Source organism: Mauremys reevesii, linkage group 18 (genome assembly GCF_016161935.1).
Source record: "Mauremys reevesii isolate NIE-2019 linkage group 18, ASM1616193v1, whole genome shotgun sequence".
Taxonomy (NCBI): Eukaryota; Metazoa; Chordata; order Testudines; family Geoemydidae; genus Mauremys; species Mauremys reevesii.
This window is the reverse complement of record NC_052640.1, coordinates 7,157,418-7,184,175: the sequence shown is the minus strand read 5'-3', so window position 1 is coordinate 7,184,175 and position 26,758 is coordinate 7,157,418. Positions and strand designations below refer to the sequence as shown.

The window sequence follows — 26,758 nt, the reverse complement described above, 5'->3', positions numbered from 1 at the left end:
TTGAAGGTGGCAATTTTGCAACAAAAAAACTTCAAAAACAGACTCCAAAGAGAAACTGCTGAACTTGAATTAATATGCAAACTAGATACTATTAACTGTGGCCTAAACAAAGACTGGGAATGGTTGGGTCATTACACCAATTGAATCTATTTCCCTATGTTAAGTTCTCCTCACACCTTCTATGGGCCATCTTAATTATCACTTCAAAAAGTTTTTTTCCTCCCAATTGATTAGACTCTGCCTGTTGGTATGCATACCTCCACCTTTTCATGTTCTCTGTATGTATAAAATATCCCCTGTCTGTGTGTTCCATTCTATGCATCCGAAGAAGTGAGCTGTAGCTCACGAAAGCTCATGCTTAAATAAATTTGTTAGTCTTTAAGGTGCCACAAGTACTCCTGTTTTTTTTTGCGGATACAGACTAACACGGCTGCTACTCTGAAACCAAAGATTAAACCATAACTCACATGGAAGCAGTCTCACATGAAAGACTGCAGGACAGTGGAGGCTGGGGGGAGATTAAAGAAATATGGGAAGATTCTGGGCCACATAAAACCACATGATAAAATACATATGGTAAAAGAGAGAACAGATCACCTTTGTCTAGCCCTCAGACACTTACTTCACCTCACATGACTGATTTAACCAGTGTTTGTAGGGGGTGTTTGGCAAAAATAAAACAAGTTATTTTCATCTACTGTGTTTGACAACCGCTTCCGTAGTTGATCAGTGATGGAAGAGACAGTTGCTTGCTAACCACAGCATGTAAAATATTATGGCTCTGTTGTAGAACAATCAAATAAATCACCGATATGAATAGGATGAGAGTGTCAGACTGTCGGCTACAATTCAGAATATGAGAAAAAGACTCAGAAAATACACAGATAAATTCTTTTATCTCATAGTTAATAACATACATTACGGGAAGATGTCTTCCATGCACAACTCCATCTGAAGTCAACAAGAGTCACATGCATAAGCTGAAATTCACACCTCTGCAGGCCAGTCTGAGGTCTAGATACAACTTAAATCCTACTTAATCTCTCAAAATAGGATTCAGGTGGCTGGTGCACAGGCCCTGTTCTGTCCCTCTGCACAGGGTGAATTTTACTGATTGAACACATCTCAGGACAAGAACTTATCTATTGGGGAGTGGGTTTAGATAATTGGGGGATTTACTTGCTTAAGTTCCAGGCATGCCCAGAAAGGAATCAAGCATTGGCTATGGAAAAGATTCAAATCACACACACATCTGTCAGCTGAGCCTCCTGTAATCAGTGTAATACAGGGTCTTTGGGGAAAATTTAAGTAAATTTACCATGCTCTTTAGATACTGCTAGAGAGAGGAGTGTGAATGGTGGAAGTCAGTGTCTAGCAACAGCACGTTCAGTGGTTTGTCAACCCTTCCATTCAGAAAGCTCAATCCCCCACGGTGCATCTGTTTTAAGATTCTCCGTAGAAAAACCACACAAATGCCCAGGCTACTTTGGGAAATTAAAACCGGATACAAGTGGCTCAAAGAACTGCAGCTCTACGTTTGTTAGACACTGGTAGAGCAGCAGAATCCAATAACGTGTTCTTTGTATTGCAACCTTAAACTGACACAGACTGAATCTGCCAGGATTCAGTGACTTGAAACTGATAATTAATATGATCTCTCTTTATTAAGTCTGTGATGATATCACCAGATTGATCTTCCAGTTTATCCAGATGGAAAATGCCGTATACAGCCTGAATTACAAATGCAACACACCAACATCACAGGCATTAGCAGTCTTTTGGGTTCATATACAAGGGCTCTGGTTCAAATTAAAATCGATTTTCTGCACCAGGCAGTTAGGTGCTGAATATACACAGGACTGACCCAGACAGGAGCTTTCTGCTTAAGAGATGTTGTCACTTGAACTCCCATGCAGATGCAGCCCAGTCTAAGCATTAACAGGCAGGACACCAAGCCCTCATCCATCTGGGAACCAGTGGAGCCAGGCAAACTATAGGCTGGTTAGGAAATAGGAACTTCACAGGAAGCATCTACAAGCCCAGAAAGGCCTTAGAAAGCCCCATTTCAGCTCAGGAGCCCATAGACACTGGGGGTGAAATCCCAGCTCCACTGAAGTCAGTGAGTGTTTTGCTATTGACTTCAGTGCTGACCCACATATAAGCCCTTGGGATCTTCTCATCAATGGAATGAATCCAGGTGAAAAAATCTGCTTCAGATGAGGGGGAAAAGGTGATGGCAAACAAGAAGTCCAACGTTCGTTTTCATTTACTAATTTGTATTTAGTACAAAGCAGATCCCAGCACAACGGATCAGTTTATTAAAGTGAAACCTTTATTCTAAAGCTAACTTACTAACGTTTCACAGCTGCAATGCAAACAGAAAGAAAAACAATGCACCTTTAATTGGCCTGATTAGTTTACTGGCAAAATTCAGTTCTGTGTCCTCCATTTTAGCAAGGAAATCCATACAAGCCCATTCCTGTTATCAGAAGAGCAATTCATGCATGTCTATCATCCACTGCATGCAGCCAGAAGAGCTTTTGTTATTTACCAGTTATTTACCAGTAATGCGTGATCCACTTTCTGAGAAAGCTCCATTAATGCTTTAAAGAACTATCCTATTTTAAATGTAATTTTCCTACAGCTTATGGGCTTCATTGGTTGAAACAATGGCAATCGGTTACTGGGCTCACGCACTCTGGTGAATGGACAGCCCTCGATTCTGGAACCTTCATACGATAGCCACTGCTTGTAGCACTAACACTGCTTCCTGGTGTAAATGTGTCCCCAAATTGTGCTCCCTCTCCTTATACCTAGATCTCTGTACAGAGACAATTTGGGGGGAAAACACAACCCAAAGAGATAAACGCTTCTCTTGAGTTGCATCACACATTATCTGTGAATGTCCCAGAGCCCACATGAAGGACAGGCAGAAGGCACTGCCGGGTAAGTCTGACTGATGTAATATTTCACATTTACCAATTTGTTTTTTCTAGAATTGTGGGGAGTGGGAAAGTGAAGTGAGAACGAGCACAAATCAGGTAAGATGACCACAGTGTCCGAGGCCTTTTCCCCACCTCCCCAGTAATGAGCTGAAAGGAACCAACGTGGACTAGAATCCAGCTTGCACTCTCTTAGCTGTGTTGGTTTTCCAGGAGCAGCTTTGACTGTGAATACACACAAGGAGCAGATGAGATGCGTAAGAAGGTGGCAGTTTTACAACCACTCTGGCATTCCTCCGATGGAAAGGCCCTATTTCCATTCACATGCAGGAAGTGAACAGCAAAGCTAGCCTTTTCATATTTCTCCTACTCCTCTTTATTACAAGGCTTTCTGCCTTTATGAGACTCCAGGACTCACATCATAATGTGCATTTTGCTACTTACAATGGGTCCAATCCTGCCTGGTGGCGAATGCCACCTGCAAGATGGAGAGCGCCCATAGTTCCTATTGGTTTCGACAGCAGTGGAGGAAGCTCAGCACCATATAGGCTCAGGCTCCAAATTCCTAGACCCTAAAACACTGGCTTGGAGGAGGAGCCTCTGTGCCTCTAATCTGCACAAACGTGGCAGCAGTAAGGACAAATCCTGAGGGACGTTGAACACTTTTCCTGCAACTACAGTTCTGTCTCCTGGGGGAGTTCAGGAGCTCAGAACCTCTGAAAATTTGGTTCTAAATCAGTAATTCCACTCATACATGCGTAGGGAGCCATGTGTCCTGAACTGACTCAGGCTACAGTAGATCTATAAAACAGAGGCTGAGCATTCTTTAGGGACAAAGATTTGATTTCATTCGGATTTGGTACAGGATACCATTTGTGAAGTATCATAGCACTGTGTGCCTCAGTTACAAGTAATTTACAGGAACCACTTCCCTTACCACTGAAATGCAGTCTTCTATGGGTATAAATAGAGTTGAGATTAGATTCATTCCATACATACATCGTACCAACTAAAAGCCTGGTGGTAGTACAGTTTTCAAATAAAAATTCTCAGGCTCTCCTGGGAATGTGACTATTTTTGCAATGTGACTATTCACTCACTGTAAATCACTCTGGAAGTATCCATTGCACCTGAGTGAGATGACGACACTTACATCAGTAGGTTCCCTGGGGCACACAGCGATCGTTCTTCTCTCCTGCTCCCCTCAAATGGATTCCCGAAAGATCGTTTCCTGATCATCGTTTTAACCAAGATCTGCAGGACAAGATTGATTTCAGTCAGGGACAACCCTTCCCAATAGCAGGGCATTTCCACTCAAGAGTAACAGAAATGTTTAAAGTTTATACTGAACCAACAGAGTTTGTGCTTTAGCAAACTATTAAAAACAAGCCTAGACTGGGCAAAGTTTTCATTTAACAATAACGACAATTGCCAGGTCTACAACTGCTTAGTACAGAAGCTCATTTCTTTATCTGGAACTCCTCAGAGCTACATATGCATACTTCAAACCACAGGAGACTGGATATGAAACCTGAGCGAAGAATGTGACATTTTCTTCTCCAATAATCTTTCCAATTCAAAAGTGAATTTTGATTTGCATGTATCTGTCACCCTGCTGGGTTCACTTTCTGTGAATTTCCAGCTGCTTGGTCTTTAATGGCAAGAATACTCATTAAAAGCACAATCTGCTGGCGGGGAAGGGGGAAAGAGAATGCTTTAATACTTGCCAAAACTGAATTGTGATTGGAAACGCTATACTTTGTACTGAGCTAACTTTAACTGTGAAGCACAGAAGTTACCAAAAAAAAATTTGAAATTCATGTTACCACTTAGTTTCATAACTTACATATTATTGCATCAGTTCCCTGATTGAATTAAGAATGCAGCTAACCACCATAGTGCAAACTATGAGTATTACAATTGAGTGTATAGTTTGAATGTACTGTCAGTGGGTTACAAAGTCACTTAGTCAGGGAACAGAAACAATACCATGTGATTCATGTAAAAGCCAAGTGTGTGTGTGAATCTTATATCTCAGTGTAACATTTGCAGCTTGACAGGCAGACTAAGAATTATTCCCTGGAGAACAGCTTTCCAAGGGGAGTAGTGGGGGCAAAAGACATATTTGGCTTCATGACTAAGCTTGATAAATTTATGGAGGGGATGGTATGATGGGATAGCCTAATTATGGCAATTAATTTGGCAATTGATCTTTGATTATCAGCAGGTAAATATGCTCAATGGCCTGTGATGGGATGTTAAATGAGGTGGGATCTGAGTTACTACAGAGAATTCTTTCCTGGGTGTCTGGCTGGTGAGTCTTGCCCACATGCTCAGGGTTTAGCTGATCGCCATATTTGGGGTTGGGAAGGAATTTTCCTCCAGGGCAGATTGGCAGAGGCCTTGGAGGTTTTTCGCCTTCCTCTGCAGTGTGAGGCACGGGTCACTTGCTGGAGGATTCTCTGCAGCTTGAGGTCTTCAAACCACAATTTGAGGACTTCAATAACTCAGACATAGGTTAGGGGTTTGTTACAGGAGTGAGTGGGTGGGATTCTGTGGCTTGCATTGTGCAGGAGGTCAGACTAGATGATCATAATGGTCCCTTCTGACCTTAAAGTCTATGAGAAATCTGTGAATAATTTTGACAATTCTGCAACCTGTCAGTGGCCAATTCATGAATAGAAAATAAAGAGAGAGGCAAAACAAGTTGATAATGAATCATTAATAAATCAATAAATCATTAATTTTGCACTCCACTGTGCTAGACACACACTGATGTCAAGTGGGGCTGTGGGTACTCAGCTCTTCTGGGGGGTGGGAGGGTGAGTCGAAACTTTTTCAAACCTTCTCCTTTGATTGTAAACTCTTCAAGATGGGGATGATCCTTGTATTTGCATCTCGTACAGGGCAACACACAATGTTAGCATTTAAAAACCAACCTATTACAGGGACATTAAAGCAGGTGAGCTATTCACAAATAAAGGCAGAAATAAAAATGCAGGCCTGTTTTTTCCCTTCTTCTGAATAATGACCTAAATTCAAAGACGTGACAGCAGGACAGGAAGGAGGTTGCTGCTAATGAATTCAAGGCGTAGGAGATTTGGGGTTGGGAACACAGAGATTGTCTGACGTGAAGTTGAGCTCCGTGAGGAGCAGATGCAGAGACTATCCTTGCTGGGCCTGATCCTGTCTGGATCAGAGTGCCTCCTGCAAAGCGCTGAGCACCCTCAATTCCCACAGAACTCAGGACTGCGCGTGCGCTGTGCTGGGCAGAATTCGAGGCCGTGGAGCACAGACTGTGCCATTGTCTGCTCAGCAGAACACACACACACACGGTTGCCAATAATCATTGTTTTTCCTCCCAGATTTGTTCCCTCTCAGTAAAGTGAGAGTACGCGGCAGGAAGGGGAATGCAGCACAGCACCTCTTATGACACCTTGTGGTGCACAGTGAAAAAGCAGAAGGTACAAACTAAAACTATGACAACGCCACTGAGCAGCCATGGCTCCAGTGGTGGCCAAAAGAACATCTCAACAGGCCCAGGGATACCTGCTTGAAGGCCTGGTCTCTGTCGAGTGCAGCCCTCCTCTCCATATGGTCCAGAACTTTAAATATGGTTCTGCTGCAGAGCTGGGCTTTGCAATCGTTGGGAGCAATGTATGAGAGCTTTGAAATCTGAGAGCGAACCACAAGTTGGCAAGATGGGAAAAAACAATTTGTTTCCCATTTTTCCTCCACAGCACCATATTACAAACAGACACATGAAAACCCTAAGGCAAGTTAAGAGACTACAGCATTCAGTATTCTTCTGCTAACTCCCACTACAATACACCGAGATTTCCCTTCAGTGCAGGACATGGGACAGGCGTGACCAAAGTCCCAGAGCTGCCAGGTTAAAAGCAAGCTGGAGTTTAGAAGGTCCAATAAAAGCGACAAAATCCCACTAAACAGCAGTTGCAAGATGGCAGCCACCGACGCTCCAATCAGATGGCTTTTAGAAAGGGGTTAAAAGTGACAGGGGAAGGGGAAGGCTCAGCACTAGGAGATAAGAGACTCAGATCTGTGGAACAGCAGAAGTGCGACAAGAGAACAACTTCTTAGACAACATCCCGTCTTAAGGGACTACTCTGAATGAGCAGAGCATTTTCCATGCACCCACTGAGCGAACGGTTGGCCTGTGTTACTCACCACTGTGGCCAGGCTCGGGATGTGTTTGACCGAGTTCTCGACTTCTTCTTCGGTCACCTCGATGAGCGTGCAGTTCTCATCCTCCGTTGGCAGCGGCTCTGCTCCGTTCTTAGTGACCCACGGGTGCAACTTCAATTAATAACACAGCCTGTCAGAAACGATTTCCTCTTTTTGAAAAAATTACAACAACTCAGACCTGGCAAGCGCACCGCATCTCTCCAGCTACAGTACTCATAGGCCTGTGAGTTATTAAGGAGTCAGGAACGCTCTTCCCTTTAACCTAGTGAGCTAGAGGAATGAACAATCCCAAATCATTAGGACTAGAGATGAGCCCAAACCAAAACTCCAGATGCACACACTCTCCAACTTTGGATCTAGAGCTGCACTTCCCCAAACTCTGTGGACCAGGCCTATAGTCACATAGGAGGGGAAAGGATAAATAATGGGTAGCACATACAAAGCACTTTGCATCCAGGGAGCTGTACATGCCTTACAAAGATGGGGAGTCATCATTACTCTTATTTTACAGATGGGAAAATGGAGGCACAAAAAGGTGAAATGACTTGCCCACGGTCATGCACAGAGACAAGTGGCAGAGCTGGGAGTAGAATCCATGGGTCCTGGCTCCAAGCCCCAGACTTTAAACCAACAGACCACAGCAGAAATGGGAGAATATGTTCAGAATAAAATAAGGAATCTTTTGCCCAATCTCCAAACACCATGAACCATTGTCCATTTCTCGAGCCCTTTCGGAAGGTTCAGAAATAGCTCATTAACTCCCCCTGGTTTCTGCCTTTCCCCAACCTTATTTGCCATTTTCACAGCTGCTCAACCCTTCTGGGCTCCAGCAGGGAGTGAGGGACAGAAGTCTCCTGGGAAGGCTGTTTTGCAATATTATCCTAGAAGTCCAGGAAATACTGGACGCAGACGATTTCTTTATGTGGCTTGGCCTTGCAGGCACAAGAGGTCCTGAGATGGAGAAGGCTCAGGAGGGCCTGAAAAGGAGGCATTGGTAGTTGGGGGAGGGAGCAACAAATGATAAACTGACTCCAGACAAGACTGAGCAAAGAAAACGCAACAAAATAAAAACAGCCCGGACAGTAGCGAGGCCACAACTCACCAACAAGGCTTCATTTCCAACTGGCAAGTACCTTGATTTCCGGGACTGAAATCCTGGATTCAGGGTTTTTATCCAGCATCCGCATGATCAGATCCTTGAAATCCTCGGTAATGTCTGGCCTTGGGAAATTAAAGTGAGCCACAGGTTAATCTGAGAGAGTTCACAGCCACTTCTCATTCACAGGTTTCATCGTATCAGCTCATTTCCAAAGAGGTGTTTGTGGGGCGGGACAGGTCTGGACATAGCCTGTGCTTCTGCAGATTGCGCAGGCTAGTGCTAGAGAATGACCATGCTGTGTGCACACTCACTTCTGCTCCACCACGGAGCTGAATCCTGAGGTCCATGCTGCCCAGCTCTCACTTTGGTAAAGCTCTGAGTGGAGGTGACAGTGTTTGGGAATGGGATTAAATGATGAAGGAGAACCAAGGATTAAGGAGTAGCAGAAAATTCAGGAATCCATGGGATTACTCAGATCAGTTACTTCTTCATTTAGTCACTGCCTCGGGAAGGAGGGACCCACTCCCATGTAACTGTCCCCAAGGGCGTTTCCATAGGAGAAGCAAATACACACTGAGATGACTTGGAGTCAAATAAAGAACCGTGCTCAGAGCGGTCAGGGATGCGCAGGGTATATATATATATATATATATAAAAAAAAAAGATGGCGAGATTGGATAGAAATCCACCATGTGGATGGAAGAGGTTAATTCTCTTTGGAGACTCCAGAACTTAAATCACAAACATTTTTTCCAACAGCTGTAGATCAACAAATGTTGACCCCATGTCAAGTTTGAAGGGAGTTTTCCAGGGATGAGTGCAACAGAGAAAGGGAAGGATTGGTGGTTTGGGTTATAGTTTTGTAAAATCTCATTGGATCAGGTCCAGTTCCATTGACTCAGTGCTTTCTGGGATCCTGGGGAAATGGTGTTCACTTTCCAATGTGCATAAATAATAAAAAGCCTTCTATGTACTCACTGATCTGGGAATTCCAGGGGTTGGGTCTTGATTTTACTATGTAAACTTAGAATCCTCTCATCCATAAAAGGGCACTAGTCACAAACAAACAAAAACAAACACCAGGATTTGTTAAGCAATAAGCCAATTTGGTGGAGTCAGCAGAACACATCACTTGCCTTGGGAAGAATTTTGCAGGATTCAAAAGGAGAGGGAGAAAGAATTCAGGGGAAAAAACACAACATATGGCTGATTTTCTCACCATGTTATTTTGTTCAGCTTCATTTAAAAACAACGACACCTTTACATAGTGTGGGCTCAAAGGACAGAACAGAACAGCTGCTCCTGGCCGAACAATCTGGACAGCCCAATCCTACAATCCTTGAGCATTCTGAAAGCAGTGGAGCCTCTCCCGAGCAAGCACTGCTGGATTGACCCCGGGGTTTGGAAGAGACCAAGACAGGTCATCCATTCTCCAGCATCATTTATTAAGCCATCTCTCCCTCTACATCCCATTGCACCAGCTAAGATCTCTGCTGGATGAGCTCTTGCTCGCCCAGGACTGGCACAAAGATGTTCTCAGCAGAGGCGCCCTCCGCTGGTCAAATGGATCTAATGTTTAGTAATTTGCAAGGTATGGGAAAAGCTCATCCATTTACTTGGGCTTTCAACTAATGAATCCATTAGCATCACAGCAGGCATGGGTCATGTGCAATTTCACGGAGTCACTCAAGCTTGTGGTTATTGATTTTAAGCTGAATGTGAAATGCCCAGATGTTCCGACAATTTAAATGAATCAGGGCAGGAATTACTTCATTATCACTAACCATCCCCACACACAGTGAGAAAACCGCTGCAGTAATGGCCAGACACCTTAAGGATGAATGATTAGACATTCATAAAAAAACCCCAACACTTATGGAGCTGTGGGTTGCACAAGACACTCTACAGTAGAGCCCGGCAGCGGAACTGGGATCCTGTAGGACCCCTGCCATAAGAGCGGGAGCAGGATTTTAAAAAGCCCCACACAGGTCTCTACACTACAGCAATGAAGCCCTGCAGACGGGCTACGCAAGGGACTGGGCCTTAGGAGGAGCAGCTTCATTGTAAGGCAGGCCTCTGCACACCCTTTGCGCTGGAGGAACGTTGGCCCAGCAGGCAGCACAGGGATAGGTTATGGGGAAGAAGCCATGACTGATCAGGCTTTTTTGCGGGGGAGGGGAGGGTAGGGTATATAAATTTCACCCTATGAAACACCACACAAAGCCTTGTGTAGAGACATGCTGACTCACTGACCAGACTCAAACAAGAAACTCGTTACCTGTCCAAACACAAAACAGAAGAGCGTGATTCCCATGGCCCATACATCCAAAGCCTTGGAAGAAAGCAGAATACAGTATTATAGCTAGTTCTTGCACATGGAGCCCGAAAAATGTGTATATGTTAAAGAGACAGTTATAAAAATCCTAACTACAAAATACCTTGCCAGAAAAGATTTTTCTCGTTTCTGAGAGGGTTTCCGGTGCCATGAATGCAGGGGTGCCCACAGTGTTGGTCAGGAGGGCATCAGTTCCTTTGAACTCATTACTCACTCCAAAGTCAGCGATTTTGATGTGACCATCTTCCCCAACTAGAAGGTTGGAAGGTTTAACATCCCGGTGGATTATCTTTTGATAGTGCACTGTGTGTTAAAGAAACAGCAGGACATTTAATGGCAGTGCATGCCTGTAACACAACTAGCAGAGGGCAGCTAAGAGCAAACGACCAAACACACAGGGACTGCAAAACTCAATTAACAAGAATGTCGACACTATGGGCCAGATCCTGAGTTGGTGTCAGTCACTGTAGCTTTGCTGGAGCCAGCTGAATTACACCAGCTGCGAATCTGCCCGCAGTTGTTAAGAACGCCAGTGGTTTCTGTTTAGAAGCTTACAGTATTCGATGCCTTTGATCAGATCCTGAAAGTAGAACCGAGCCTGGTCTTCAGTGAGAGGTTTAATGGCAGGGACTTCCATCACAGGCCTGGAAAGGCAACAAAGCAGGACTAATGAGGAAGAAGGGCACAGTTTAAAACCCACAAGATGTCAGAGGCTTCTTTTTCTGACTGATGTTTAAGAGAACAGGTAGCAAAGCTCTGACCCAGCAAGAGATAATGGATTCTTTAGCTCATGAACCTGGCTATCCTGCAACTCTCCTTCCTGTCTTCAGCAAATGCTGCGGATTAACTCACTATAATAAACCAGAACGTTAGCATATTAGGCCCTGTCTACACTATAAAAATAATCATGTTGCATTGTTGTGGCTCAGCACATTGACACATGGTTTTTAGTTATCTATGGGTATGTCTACACTGCAATGGAACACCCGTGGCTGGTCCATGTCTGCTGACTTGGGCTCGTGCTACAAGGCTGTTTAACTGCAGTGTTGATGTTTGAGTTTGTGCCAGGCTTGGGGACACCCCACGGGCTAGCTCCAGGTGTTTAACTGCAGTGTAGACACATCCTATGTCACCAGAAGAAACAAGCTGGGAAGCTCAATTTTAGTATGGTAGATACAGTGACTCCTTTACACAGACTCTGCCTAGGAAGGCAGTGCCAGACATTCAGCCACCCCTGCTGCTCCAGGGGAGAGATTTTATGTCCCTGATCTTTGGCTGCATGAGGGCCCCTTTGCCGCATGACACTGTTGCAAAGCAGCCCCAAAGCCGCTGAAGCCAGCCACAGTCTCAGCCGAGTGGGTTCCTCAGCTGGTGCAGAACTGGAAAATGGCTCCTACGCCAGCCCTCCTCTTGGTGGGTGGCTTAGGGGACATAGCTGGGGCTCCCCTAAAACCCAGCAATTCCCAGCTACTGTAACTGCCCCTGAGCTTGACAGCTTGCCTAAGTTACAGCAGCCCTCAGGCTACTCCAAATTACCCTGGGGGGTGGGGGGGGGGGGAGAGGGGTCAGTTCAGAACACAATGGCCCAGGACGAGGATCAGGGAAGTAGAAAAGTGGCTTAAAGTCACCTTTGCAGCCTTATGAGTTACGCTGCGTGTTCTTTGGCTGTAGCCAAAGATGGAGGCCTACACCTTAGCTCTCCCTCTATATAACAGGTTCCATGATTTCCCCTCTTGCATGGGCACCTGGATGGATGTCACCCTAGAATATCCCCCTGGCTGTGATACACACAAGAGCCCGAGCAGCAGGGCTCTGCTGCCCTCAGCAGCATCATGTTCATGCACAAATGCTAACTTGGCAGTGGCAGCGCCTCCCTTTATTATTAGATGGCCAAATCCTGAAGGACTTAATCAGCTCTGAGTCAGGCAAAACTCTTACCGAAGTCAGTGGGAGCATTGCTTGAATGAGGGTGGAGTGAAGAAATTAGGGTCTGGTCCATTAGAATCCAGGTCATTAACATAGATAGCATGGTACGTGCATATAGCACTGGATAAATTATTGGATTTTGGCCTTATAGATAAAGAGCTTGCAATCTAGAGGCACTGCCTATGGCAAACATTACAGGCAGAATGTACAAAGGATGGGAAGCAGCCATTACAGTAGAAATGCTTCCTGGACTAAGCGTTGTTTTAGAAGCAGCCTGAAAGCGGAGATCTATACAATTCAAAGACTGAGAGAACTAAAAGCCATTTCAGTGCAAGATGTCTCCTACAGACACGAAAGCACTCAGCTGCCCTCTCTTAGGTCTGATTCTCATTGAGGTTTGGGTTTGCGGGAAGAGAAGTTTCCAAGGATTTCCAGTGTGGTTTCCTCCTGTCACCCAATCATGTTTCAAGTGTCTTCAAACCCTCTTCCTCAGCACAAGCTGGGAAAGCGGCACTAGCGGGCTCCACTCCAATCTCCCCCTACACAGTCACACAGCACAAAAAATGAAGTGGTACCGTGGCTGTCTCCCATAAATAGCGGTGTCCCCTCTCGACCCCAGAATCTGGTTCACGTCACTATAAAAAGCCAAAGTGGGACAGGGGAAGGGATTAACTGAGTCACATTAGAAAGAAACAGGGCACAGAACTTGGAACAGCACCTTGGCAGCTGTTTGGCTTGCACATCTGGACCGTACATAGGTCTTCCATGGGTCACAATGGCTGGCTGTACTGGTCCATCTATTCGTCCTTTCAGAACTGTATCCTTTCTATGTGAGGGACAGATGGAATTTTCTTCAACCCCAGGAATGTCGGTCTCCTCTTTTTACTCACCATTTCCCTCAAACTAAGAGATTTTGGGATAGATCCCAACCTCTATTACACCAATGCCAATCTGCAGTTACTCCCTTAAAGTCTATGGAGTTGCTTTGGATTTACTGGGACTGAGAGCAGAATCTGACCCTTAATGTGGCCATTGCAAGAAAAATCTCCGTTCTCCACTACAGTCTTAGTTCCCTGGTATTGCACCCCCTCCTGTGGTATCTCAGAGAAGTGCTGAAGCACAGGATCTGGTGCCACGCCCCCGTCTATTTAGGATCCATCGAGGTTTCTAGTGTCCCAGGGCTAACTGCAAAGCTCACATTATCCTTTTGCCATCAGCAGTGCAGGGGTGTTGGTTTTTTGGAAGGCGGGTGGGACTCTCAGAGGAAAGTTAAACTAATTAGCTCCACCTTGAATATGTGTCTCTTGTCTCCTTGCCAGAGTCTGCACATTTTCCCAAAAGCTGTGGGAGATGCTGCTGCCTGTCTTGAATCTCTGAAGGATCCAGCATCTAACCGAAGTAGAAAGAGCTAAAGAGATGCTAGAGTGCCTTGCTCTGTCCAAGAGCCGCCTTTTGTTCTTCACATTGGTGTAGGGCGCCCATATATTTATCACTGGTATTATAACAACAGCTAGAGGTCCCATCCAAAATCAGGGACCCACTGCGACGAGCACTGTCATGAATAGGAAGAGACAGTCCCTGCCCTGAAGAGCAGGAAATTTAACCAGAGAAGACAGATCAATGGTGGGAGGGGGCAGAGAGATGGATGTGACTCGACCAAGGTCCCACAACATGTCAATGATATAGCCAGGAATAGAATCCAGGTCTCCAGAGTCCCAGTCCAGTGCCCTAACCACTGAACCGTGCTGCTTGCACCGCCCACCCCTTTGCTGTTCCCATAAATGGTCATCTACATCCTCCTAAATCCCATCTCACGCTAGCACACGAGGGTGCATTGCAGACACTCAACAGGCTGAGTGCCAAAGATAAGACTGATGGATAACACAGGAGATGGCCTCACAAGTCAAGAGGATCAAAAAATGACCCATTAGCGTCTATTATCTGTTGCACAGGATTACCCTCCACTAGCACTAATGGAAGTTGCCTGTGCCTCTCAAGGGCAGAAGAGACTCTACAGGACACAATTATTTCTCAGCTGGATACATGGGCTTCCCCACTTAAGATGGGGAGAGAGAGAAAGAGGTGAGGAGGACTCAGCATTTCATTCTCTCTCCAAGATGACCCAAGCTAATTCTCAGTATTGAGGGAGGAGATACATATAAACATAAGCTCAATGGGTGTTTAAATTCTCATGCTGGAAAACTGTATCATGAATCCACAGAGAAACACATTGGCTTACTGTGATTTCAGCTTCTTGCCCACGATAAGAAGGGAAATCTTCAGCTCTAACAATTTTATTATTTGAATTATTATAGCACCTAAGAGCCATAGCCATGGACCAGGACCCCATTGTGCTAGGGGCTGTACAAACATAGAACCTACCCCCCAAAAGAGCTAACAATCTAGTTTTAGTTACAATTACATCGCTACTGCTGCTGTCATGAGAACTGCAAACAGCCCTTACAAATTCAGAGATACTTTTTCCTAAACGTCTCATGCCATTTAAACCCTATTTTATTTTTCCTAGAATTTTTCATCTGTAAATCTCAAAGCACTTGACAAAGTTCAGTGAGCATTATTATCCCCATGTTAAAGATGAGGAAAAAGGTTACATGATTTGCCCAAAGTCACACAGTCATCAGTGGGGTGAGAACCTCAGATTTCTTAACTCCCATTTAGAGTCCTGTCCACTAGGCCATGCTGCCTCTGTCCTCTGCTGATGTAGCAGGATGAAAGGCAACAGAGTTTGGAAAGGAATAAAACTCAGACAAGATGTTGACATCCCAAACAGAACTGAGCCAGTCTGAATGTAGCATGCTACACACACATGCACAAGCCGACACAGGTATCTGCAGTTGTAGATCATGCCTTGTGCCATTTTCCCAAGACATGCAATAAGGTGCTGGATTGGACCCAGGATTCCACATCTCACAATCACTTGGGCTCATTCTACACTCTCATGGATAAACTCGGAGCATGTCAGAGAGCCTCAGTCAGTGTAACTCACATACACACGGGCCAGAAGAGAGACTGCAGCAAGAACCGCAGCTAGCAGGAGGAGGTAAGAGCCCACCTTACTTTAACTTACACCTTTCCAAACTCCTTGACATGTCAATTAAAACAAATTAGACTCCCTTATTGACCAGTAAGGGGTGTACCCAGGTTCAGAGATATCTGGGTCTCAGAGCACAGCTACAGCGGCACAGTTGCAATGCCATAGCGTAGACACTTCCTACATCAACTGAAAGGTTTTTTCTATCAGTGTAGGTAATACACCACCATGAGCCGTGGGACTTCAGTCCACGGAAGACTTCTTCTGTCAACCTAACCACATCTACAATGGGGGGTAAAGGTTGGCTTAACTACAGTGTTGTGGGGGTGAGAATTTAACATAGCTAGGATGATCTAAATTGTAAGTTGCAGACCAGGACATAGGGAGACCTACTTTTAACACCTTCCGCATCACCACTGTAAGGAATTTGGCCCACTGTATGCACTATTTCAACCAAACTACACTCACACACATTGCTTATGAAATACATTTGCTTCAATATTCACTAAGTTTGTAGACCTAATAACAAGGTTCAATACTTACCCTTGTTTTACCAGTTCAAACACTGAAACACAAAAGAGAAGGTGATTAATGACAGGCTGAAAGCTCTGCAAACAAGATCCCAGCAGAAAAGCAATTATTTCTATGACCAATTATGGAAATAATAATAAACGACAACATGAAACTGGCTGGGTGAAGTGAGTTCAGAATGTGGAAGAATCCCTTGTGATATTTTGTTTTTTAAAATGTACATTTTTACATGACGTTGTCGCTGTATTTATCACACAGATCTGGAGTTCATGCAGAAATTAGACTGACAATTCACAGCGCTACTTCAAAGAGCATATTACTATCTTCCTTGTTAAGAATCTATGAACTAGCATATTTGTTCAGCACTTCAGAATCATTATAGTTTATCAGGCTAAGAATCTTCTCACTATGACCCTGATTCTGCATTTCTTACATACCCAAGTTTTGAGTGTGCAGAGAATGCAGAACTAGGATCTAAGGACACTTCAGCTCTTTGACCTGAATACTGTGCTCCATCATCAGTTAAGGTACAGAGCAAAATACACACCATCAGAAAGGTTCCACCAGGAACCAAGTAAAAAGTTTCCCCCCAAAAAACATTTATGGACTTAGCTTTAACAAACTGCTTATTTCTTCAAGAAAAGCTGGGCAGGAGTCAGAAAGGATCTATCTACACTGCAGCTGAGATGAGCCTCCCAGCCTGGGAAAACATATTCGTCCTAGCGGGACTCTCACTAGCACACTAAAAATAGCAGTGTGGATATTGCAGCACCAGCCTGTGCTTCGACTAGCCACCCACGCTTGGAACCAGGGGCTCACGCAAACCTTCACTGGGGCTGCGACATCCACACAGGTATTTTTAACACACGCGCACAAGCCCCACTAGCACAAGTGTGTCTACCCGTTTGCTCCCAGCTGCAGTGTGGCGATACCCTTAGTTCCTCTGCTAAATAATGCTCATCTTACACCTTCTATGATGTTATATTTTTAAACCAAGTAAATAACATTCTTGCACCTAAGCTGAATGTAGAAAACACACATTCCCTTGTACAAAATGGAGAAGTTAATATATTCAGTTATTTGTATGTTCACAGATAACATTCAGGCCCTGATCCGGCCACATTCATGTGGAGTAAGTACTCAGAGTTGTCCCACTGAGGTTTATGGGACTAAACAGGGAGTAAGGTACTGCATAGCATGAGAAAGGATGACAAATGTGCCCCTTAGTTAACATGTGTTTTTCAGGCACAACAGCTGTTAGCACTGGAAAACTTGGCCCTGAGGGGGTAGATTAAATTAATAGAAATAAGGCAGATTCACAATGAGACCAATATGCTAATGAACTCAGATGATGATTTAAAAAAGGCATAGTGGCAAGAGCAGTGATTGGAACATTGGTCTTAATTAGTCATTGTCTTGGCCTTTGTTCATCCCCTTTGTTATTGCAGATGGGTATTTGTATTGAAATTCTCAAATTTTAAGTGTAGTTTCGAGCAATATTAAGCAATGTATATCAGGGAACATTCTCAAGGCTGATTAGTTCCCTTAAACTAGTCTATTTTAGGAAACAAACTGCTAAACAATTCTAGAGAGACAGGGAAAGAAGGTAGAGGCTGTGCTAATCAGTGAGCTCTTAAAGGCTTTGCTGACATGACCCCCCCCAGATCTCTGAGTAGTTTGCTCTTTACAGTCATTACTGCCTAAAAAAAAAATAAAAAAAAAAATCTACAACTCCCACCAGGAGCCAACTTCAACAGCTCTGAAAAGGAGCTAAAATTAGGGTACGAGGAAGAAACTCCCCCCCACAAAAAACCCACCATCTGACAATAAGAAAATGTTGCATTTCCATAGGTATTTTCAACCCAGAGTCTCGCATGCTCTGCAACCATGTATTGTTTAAGTAGGTAAGTTCTACCCCATTTTATAGCTGGGATAACTGAGGCACAGAAAAGTTAAGTGACTGGCCTGAAGTCACACAGTGAGTTAGTGGCAGAGCAAGGTATTAAATCCAGGTCAGACTGTTGACACCCTGCTATAACTAACAGATAACACCACTCTTCAGCTTAATCCCAAATAGGGTTAAGCAAGAATGAAGCTGCAGGAAGAGGTGTCCATAATGAATATCCAGTTTACATCACATTTTAATTTACTTCTATTGCACCTTTGATTCAAATCAATAGATGTCCAGCTAGTGCAGGGAGAGAATCTGCGTCTGGAAAGATATGCAATACATTAGTATGTGGGTCTGGTACTGACCACTTTCAGAGTCAGGGTACCAAACAAATGGGATCATTGGTCTGAGCAAATATGGCAATCCCTACGGTGCTATTCCTTGCACTACCACAGACTTGTATGCTCTTGGGTAAGTCACTTTAAGAAAAAGGATGATGTTGGCACAAGACCAAAGGGGCATAAACTGGCTATGAACAAATTCAGGCTGGAAATTAGAAGGTTTCTAACCGTCAGAGGAGTGAGGTTCTGGAACAGCCTCCAATAGGAGTTGTGGGATCAAACAACTTAGCTAGATTTAAGAGAGCTGGACAAATTTATGAGTGGGATTGTATGATGGGATTGCTTGTGATTGTAGGGAGCAGGGCTTGGCAGTCCTGCAGGCCCCATCCAGTTTGTGTCTTATGTTCCTAAAATCTCATGTTTCAGGGCTTCAGCTGGTCACCTGCAGGGGTCAGAAAGGGATTTTTATCCCTCAATTATTACCTGGTTTCCTCCCACCCGTGTCTCTTCCCTCTGAAGCATCTGAGATGGCTAAAGCTGGAGATGGGAAGAGTGGGTGAGTGCCCTGAGGTGGCATCAAGCATTCTTTCTCTCAAGTGCTTTGCTGGCTGCTTCTTGTTCACATGCTCTGGTCTAACTGATCGCCATGTGTGTGGTTGGGAGGCAGTTTTCCCTCAGGTCAGATAGGCAAAACACCCCCAAAGTCACTGCCATTCTCTGCAGCATGGGGGTGCGGGTCACGTGCCAGGATCATCTTGGAATCTTTCACTTAATCAATTCCCTGCCACTGCAGGGAGCTCCTACATCGGTGCAACTCAGTCCCTCCTATTCTTTGCCTGTGACATGCGATAATTTAGTTTCCTGTGGGCTGTAATGTTTGGTCTCATTTTGGTTGTTGGGTTTAGTGTGTGGTGCTGGGAGATGCTGATGGCCTCTGATATGCAGGAAGTCTGATTAGATGATCTCGTGATCCCTTCTGGCCTTAAAGTCTATGATTTACTGCTCCCCTGTGCCTCAATTTCTCTCGCTGTAAAATGGGGTTGGGAGAGGCAAGACAATGTAAGCACAACTCTTTGCAACCCTCGTTTGGCAGGATAGCTAAGGAAACAAAATTATTATTGAACTCTGCTCCTCTTTAACCTCCGTGGGAAGGGCAGGGTTTTCAACATTTGGGGAGAGAATGCAGATAAGACAGTCCCTCTTTCAAAAAAGGAACTACAGTTTATACAGCACATGGGTAAGATGACAGCAGGATAGCAGTTAAGAGCATTACAGGTTACAGCTGGGCACCTGGCTCTGCAAAGTGCTCCCAGACATCTAATTATAACCTAGTGCACTGCTGAGTATAGGCTGACCAGGTACAGTCCTGTTTTCTTTCTTTCTGAGCCCAGACATTGGATCCCACATGTCTCTGTAATTAAAGGGGACCTGTTCCTCCGATATATCCATGCCATGAAAATTCTCACTGCTGTAAGCCCTATTCTATTACTTTAAGCAGCATAAAAGGAATCTCCATAGTGATCAGCTACTTTGCTGGCATAACTCACTACCTCAGTCCTCCCTGCAGACCATGGGAAATATTTTATACAGTCATCCAAAAGTCTGATCCACGCAGAGATTGCATCCAAATACTGTCACTGTCATGTGGCATGCACAGTGGGGCAGAAGGGAAGAGTGACTTGTTTACCCATGTACAGATGGTCCTCGCTGGGGTCATCTAGCACCTGTCAACACAAGTTAGAAGGATAATAAAACGACTGCACGTGGATAAAAAGTATTCTATATTTCCACAGGTTCGTATCACCCATCAGAAAATACCAAGAATAAATATACTGACAATAGGGACATGGTATCAGATAATTTAGGCCCCAAATGTATAGCTAAGGTTTTATTTACATACACACATGCATGTGCACACACACACACACACTAAATCTACAGCCACCTAGGGTTTCATGGTTGTCCCAACTAACTGTGCATACCATGGTCAGTCAGAACTTCTTGACATCATCAGGGACAGAACTCAGATGTTTCTCCTCTAAAAGCACAGGCCTCTAACATTTGACATCAGGGAGAATTACTCCATTAGTTGTGGGGGGAGGGATAGCTTGGTGGTTTGAGCATTGGCCTGCCAAACCCAGGGTTGTGAGTTCAATCCTTGAGGAGGCCGCTTAGGGATCTGGGGCAAAAATTGGTCCTGCTAGTGAAGGCAGGGGGCTGGACTCAATGACCTTTCAAGGTCCCTTCCAGTTCTAGGAGATTGGTATATCTCCAATTATTATTTATTAAGCATTACATGGCATATGACTCAGAAGTTCTGAATCTATTCAGAAGAGAACTATGATATGCACATCAGCCACTGCATCCCTCTCTGTAGGCATATGTTTGTAGGATAGATAGATTTTAAATTTACACACACACACACGTTAAATACATAAGTTGTATAAGTGGATTCATGAAGAAATAAAGCAAAATGTGTTTTGTCTGGTTGATACCAGTTTAATTATCTTTTAAACATACACCCCGGATATACTCATATCAGGTCAGCAGCTCCAATTTTAGAACTAGTATTTTTCTCAAAGCCATTTCCCTTTAGGAATTCCAGTTCCCAACATCTTAATTTAAAACAGACAATTTTGCTTTGCTAATCTCACTAGTTCCTTCCCTCAAGGGAAAAGATAAGAGAGGAAAAAAAATGTAGCTGTAACACAAAGGAAATAATACTTCCGGTATGTTTAAATATTTTATCTCACTTGTAAACCAGCAAATTTGAGTATGCATATTCATAGATCTTGATACTTTTTGCATGGTCAGTTTCATTAAGCCAATATGTTTCCTAGGAGACGAATGTGGAATCTAGCATTGGCATTACTCAAACTTTTAATGCTTTATCCTTTAAAGTATCAGAGAGGTAGCCGTGTTAGTCTGGTTCTGTAAAAGCAGCAAAGAATCCTGTGGCACCGTATAGACTAACAGACTGTTAGTCTATACGGTGCCACAGGATTCTTTGCTGCTATCCTTTAAAGATTAATTATGAAAAGAAATAGAAGTGGGATTAAAAAAAAAAAGGCCAGAGAAACCATCCAAGGGGATACTGTATACTGCGATTCCACAGTAGATGCTGAAAGAGCAAGTTGGAGCATATGGATTATTCCTCAACTCAGAATGAAAAACCCCTGAGACGTAATTGGGCATATGGCTTTAGAGGACCATTTACACTCCCTCAGCATTACAATCAAATTATGCTTTCGGCAGGTTCTGTACACAGAGACTGCAGGTTTTCTTCTACTGCTGAGTGCGGGGACCAAATCAAACAAGCTCCTTTACTGAAATAAATATAGGTAAAAATAAAAGTGATTCTCTCTTTGAGCCCCATCCAGTAAGATCCTCAGCACACTCAGCTCCCCCTGAAGTTAATGAGTTCCGGATGCTCAGCACTACACAGGAGGGATGCAGCACCTTAAAGCTTCAGAGCCTTTGTACAGGGACTGATCCAGGATTATAGAATGGGGCTGGGATTTATGGCACTTTATGCAGACAAGGAGAAGTTACACTTTTTGCTGCCTTCCTAGAGCAACAAAACAACAATCACTTAGAGCAGGGGTCGGCAACCTTTCAGAAGTGGTGTGCCAAATCTTCATTTATTCACTCTAAGTTAAGGTTTTGCGTGCCAGTAATACATTTTAACGTTTTTAGAAGGTCTCTTTCTATAAGTCTATAATATATGAACTAAACTATCGTTGTATGTAAAGTAAATAAGGTTTTTAAAATGTTTAAGAAGCTTCATTTAAAATTAAAATAAAATGCAGAGTCCCACGGACCAGTGGCCAGGACCCAGGCAGTGTGAGTGCCACTGAAAATCAGCTCGCGTGTCACCTTCGGCACCCGTGCCATAGGTTGCCTACCCCTGACTTAGAGCATATGTGATCTCTCGCACAGAACCCCTGGAAACACCACTCCCCTCCTCCCCAAAATGGACTTGACCTTTTACATTTCCCCAAATAATCTGATGGTTTTTGCAGTCAGTCACAAAAACCAACATTAGGGGGGAGGGATAGCTCAGTGGTTTGAGCATTGGCCTGCTAAACCCAGGGTTGTGAGCTCAATCCTTGAGGGGGCCACTTAGAGATCTGGGGCAAAAATTGGTCCTGCTAGTGAAGGCAGGGGACTGGACTCAATGACCTTTCAAGGTCCCTTCCAGTTCTAGGAGATCGGTATATCTCCAATTATTACCTATTACCAAAAATCACCATTTTAAAATGGAGGAAAACAAGCATCTAATTCTGAGATATAGGAACCAGACCCACAATTCCATCTTGACTGGTACACAGAGATGCTCCTAGATTACCATTTCTCTTTCAGATTGATGCATACTGAGTGCCTTGCAGAGCAGAGATCATTTTATTCCTGGTGTCCAAGCACAACTGGACTGCACATCCAGTGTGTGTGTCCACAAAACAGGTTACTGAAGCCCACAGAAAACCAATTGCACATGCATCCCTCCATGTAAATCTACAAACGGGCATTGGTTGAGTCAAGCTAGACGCCTGAATGCTCTGAAGATTTATTATTATTTATTACTTATTTATTTTAAAGATGGTCCTTCAACCACACTGGACAGATCAATATAGGAATGGCTTTCCGGATGACAAACGTCCTGCTATTCAAGGAAAACCTGTATTCTGCACTGAACACTTTCAGGTCCCCGCACACCCTAATATTGTGATTGCAAGTTAACATTTCAGCCAGTCTCACCTCCACCAGTTTCACTACATTAGGATGGTCCAGCTTTTTCAAGATGGCAATCTCTTGGTACACCTGTTCAATAGGCCCTTTTGGTTCCAGACAGCCTTCGGATGTGGCTTTGGCACCTCGAGGAGGTGGGCGGCCTGTTTAAAATGGTAAAGATACAAGAGGCAGATAGCACAAGACAAGTAATAAAAGCTGGCGGCTAATATATGTGGCTGAGCCAAGGTAGCACCTCATTAACGGTCACAGGATAAAAGGCCTGATCTTCAGCAGTGCAAAGATTTCCCCTCCCCGCCGCCTTTTCTGCAGGTATTGGGCACCTCTGAGGAGCATGCCATGATGCATGTGTTTGAATAATCCTAGTGCACCGCAAAATGCACTAACAAAAAGATCATTTAAAAGAGAGAAAGGCCAAATGATTGCTTAATACGCATGGTCACTGATGACCTTACCAAGACAAATATCTACATTTAATTTCAATAGTGTCTGAGATACAGTCTACAGAATAGCACAAAATGCAGCTGATCAAAATTCCCAAACCCCTCATTTTTGAAGGCAAGAACTTGTTTATTTTCTCTGTTGAGTCTTTAAAAATTTATGCCCTCAGTCTCTGGGCCAAATTCCACTCTGATGCTTCTTCTTAGCATATGTGCAACATGGCTCAGGTGGCATGTGACCAGGATTCATCACCGAATTTGGTCTGCCGGTTGGATCATTAGCTAGGCACAGCACAATTAAGTGACCAGCCCAAAGTCACACAGGATGTCTGTCAGAGCCAGGAACAGAGCCGAGATCTTCTGGTTCCCAGTCCACTGCCCTAACCCCCAAATTAACCTTCCCTCCATCACTCCAGCCCTTGCCCCAAACTTCCAACATCAATAGACACAAAATTCATCACTGCCACAAAACACTTTCCAACCAGGATCTCTGCCTCATACATATATGGTAATTCTGCTGTCAGAGACTGTGGGGCTATGTTTCCCCCACCCCACCATCTCTGCTGCTCAGCTATAGATCTCACTAGTTCTCCACACACCGAACACCCATTTGTTACTTACGTGGAAACCCTGCTTGTCTCATGAGCTTCTTTTTGGAAAGAACTTTCATTGCCTGCAATACAATTAATATGTAAATAGATTCTGTCACTACTATTGCAAAGAACTCACACGTGTAGGTTGAAACCTCGCTCTTGGGGGCAGACGTTGGACCTTTGTGCAAAGCCAAATGGGCCTGGTGTAGGGGATGAGAAGGGAGCGCAAACCTCATAGGACAAAGTAGTGTTTTTGATCCATCTTCAGAAGCACTGGGGAGACATTGTTCTGCTCACATACAGCATCTTTGGGGGCAGCTCCCCCATGATATACCTGAGGGGGAATCTCTTCCCCTCTCGTGTCTCCCAGTCTCTCCTCTCCCCACATCCCAGAACTTTCTCTGCCCCTTCCCCCAGGTTCTCTGCCCCCTTCTGGTCTTGCCACCAGGTTCACCCACCTAAGATCTTGACTCCACAAGGGCAGCATGGCCTTAAGGCAGGTCTTGCTCCTGCTTGGTGCCCTTGGGCCAGCTGAGAAATACTCCTCCCACACCTCATCAGCTAGCCAAGCAGCACATTTTCTCCCCTCCAAGGCAAGTTGATGCAGGAGCCAGGGATGTGGAAGAAGATGCAGCTGGGTGAGGAGAACAGGAAGAGTCTCTAAGCTGCAGGATTCCTGCCTGCCAAACAAGGGAGGCAGCAGCCTCTGGCAGTGCTGTTTGATTGGTGCGTGCTATTAGATTTGGTGCCCAGCCCAGAAAAGCTGGGAAGGTGGGTGTCAGATCAGGGAGCTAGAGAGCTGGCTGGACTGCTCACGACTCCATCCAGAAGCTGGCGGTGAGGCAGGTCCGCCCTGGCACCCAGCACTAGACTACGCTCCACCAGAGAATCTCCACTAACGATACTCACATAGTAGGTGTTGTCATCTTCATTGTACGCGAGCTTCACAACCCCATAGGAGCCCTAGAAAAATACACCAGCAGCCATAGGTTACTGACTGGGGGCCGTCAGAGAAACACATTAGCCACCATGGCTCCCACTATGGGCGAAACATGAGGTCGCTCTCTGGACTCCTTTGTAGGCCCTCAAATTCACAATGATTGTGGGGCTCCTCCCTCTGCTCCAGCACAGCCACAAGCTGACCCCCAAGTTTGAGCTCAGCGTGGCACAGAACATTTCCATTCAAACTGCCCACTAGCAATACAAACACAGTGGGTTTCAAGTGCTGTAGCCTCTCAGGCTCCAATGCAGGCAGGTCACTTGAGAGTTCTGATACACCAGTAGCCATCTTGGGGACATTTCTGAGCAGGGAATCACCACAGGTGCTGACCAATTTATTAAAAAACTCTGGTACAGAGCTTAATAGCTTGGGGCCAGATCACCTTCTTGCATGGAAAATTATACCTGCTATGTTTCATTGGACTAGAAATTAACCTTGTAGCACAACTGAAAAAAGTAGCAGGGGTGAGGACATTTAATGGAGTATACTTGTGAAGGTGTGAGCTTAGGATAAAAGAAATTAAATAGCCCCCCTGAAAATCCCAGCCTAATGCTCGTATGCCAAATCTGTAAAGTATTCACCTTTCCGATTTCATCTTTCAATTTATATTGATTAAGCTGCACACAGTCCTACAAAGGGAGGAAAAAAAAGTTTGACGTGAACCAGTGGCATAACAAAAACAATCACGTATTTATTTGCAATTTTTTTTTTTTTTGCACAGGAAGAAGAAATGTATTATTCATAAACAGCTCCAAAAAAACTCGAGACATCAGAGCACCATTAGAGTCAATTAACTGGAGAGAGAGGGGAAAAAAACAATCCTGAAACAGTAACAGCCTCTTAAATCACAGATGTAATGTTCTTTAGACAATAAATGTCATCTTTTACTCTGCAGATTACTGTATTTGTTAGGTAATGTAAATCCATTCAGATTGTAACTATAATGTTTGATTTCATTAGCAATAAATGACAGTCATTTGCCAAGATTGGGAATTTCTACACATGGCTAATTACTGATATTCAAGTGATCGTTCTCAATAAGAACCACTCACATTAAATAGGTATATAAAGATCGGTAGCTGAAATTAACAGGTTATAAACCTATCAGAGTGCCCCAGGCCTTGTAAGCAGTGGAAAGTTTAGTCCTTAACTAACAGTGACTAACTTCCAAATACCTTTATTATGTCTAACACACTGTCCAGCAGACATTTACTGCCTGTTCTGTGTTAGAGACGACAGGTTCTGGGCATGCAATACAGTGTATCTGCTCACTATTTCAGACGGTGTTTTTTTACATTCACATTTCCCATGCACTGGGCTGAAGATCAAGTCCACTCTCCTTTGAACATTGTTTCAAGCACCAATAAGACCCTCATTTTGCTGTCGTTTTATCATAATTAACAACTAGTTAATTACACGTGAAGAACTGAGACCAGTTACTGAGGCCATGTCTACATTACTACTTTTGTCGACATAACTTAGATTGCTCAGTGGTGTGAAAAAAACCACACCCCTGAGAGACATAAGTTACACCAACAGAAGCACTGATGTAGACAGTGTTATGTTGGCAGGAGACGCTCTCCCGCCAACATAGCTACTGCCACTCATTGGAGGTGGTTTATGATGTCAACGGGAGAACTCTCTCCCCCCAGCATA

The 26,758-nt window shown here is 44.3% G+C and overlaps 1 protein-coding gene across 7 annotated transcripts in view; it reads right to left on the bottom strand.

Moving 5' to 3' along the window:
* CAMKK2 (calcium/calmodulin dependent protein kinase kinase 2) overlaps window positions 1–26,758 on the bottom strand; it is a 48,725-nt gene that overhangs the window by 3,625 nt on the left and 18,342 nt on the right. For 2 of the 7 annotated variants that reach the window (XM_039505343.1, XM_039505342.1), the window contains exons 4-17: window positions 25,684–25,731; window positions 25,012–25,065; window positions 24,131–24,182; window positions 23,079–23,212; window positions 20,011–20,047; window positions 16,104–16,125; window positions 13,227–13,334; window positions 11,138–11,226; window positions 10,686–10,885; window positions 10,526–10,579; window positions 9,226–9,299; window positions 8,282–8,369; window positions 7,131–7,259; window positions 4,096–4,196 (exon numbers count right to left, since the gene is read on the bottom strand). In XM_039505343.1, coding sequence (XP_039361277.1) covers window positions 4,096–4,196; window positions 7,131–7,259; window positions 8,282–8,369; window positions 9,226–9,299; window positions 10,526–10,579; window positions 10,686–10,885; window positions 11,138–11,226; window positions 13,227–13,334; window positions 16,104–16,125; window positions 20,011–20,047; window positions 23,079–23,212; window positions 24,131–24,182; window positions 25,012–25,065; window positions 25,684–25,731 — 1,190 coding nt within the window. Of the gene's footprint in view, window positions 1–4,095; window positions 4,197–7,130; window positions 7,279–8,250; window positions 8,370–9,225; window positions 9,300–10,525; window positions 10,580–10,685; window positions 10,886–11,137; window positions 11,227–13,226; window positions 13,335–16,103; window positions 16,126–20,010; window positions 20,048–23,078; window positions 23,213–24,130; window positions 24,183–25,011; window positions 25,066–25,683; window positions 25,732–26,758 lie in introns of those variants that run through there. The other 5 variants (XM_039505345.1, XM_039505344.1, XR_005589604.1 and 2 more) reach the window with 4 other exon arrangements.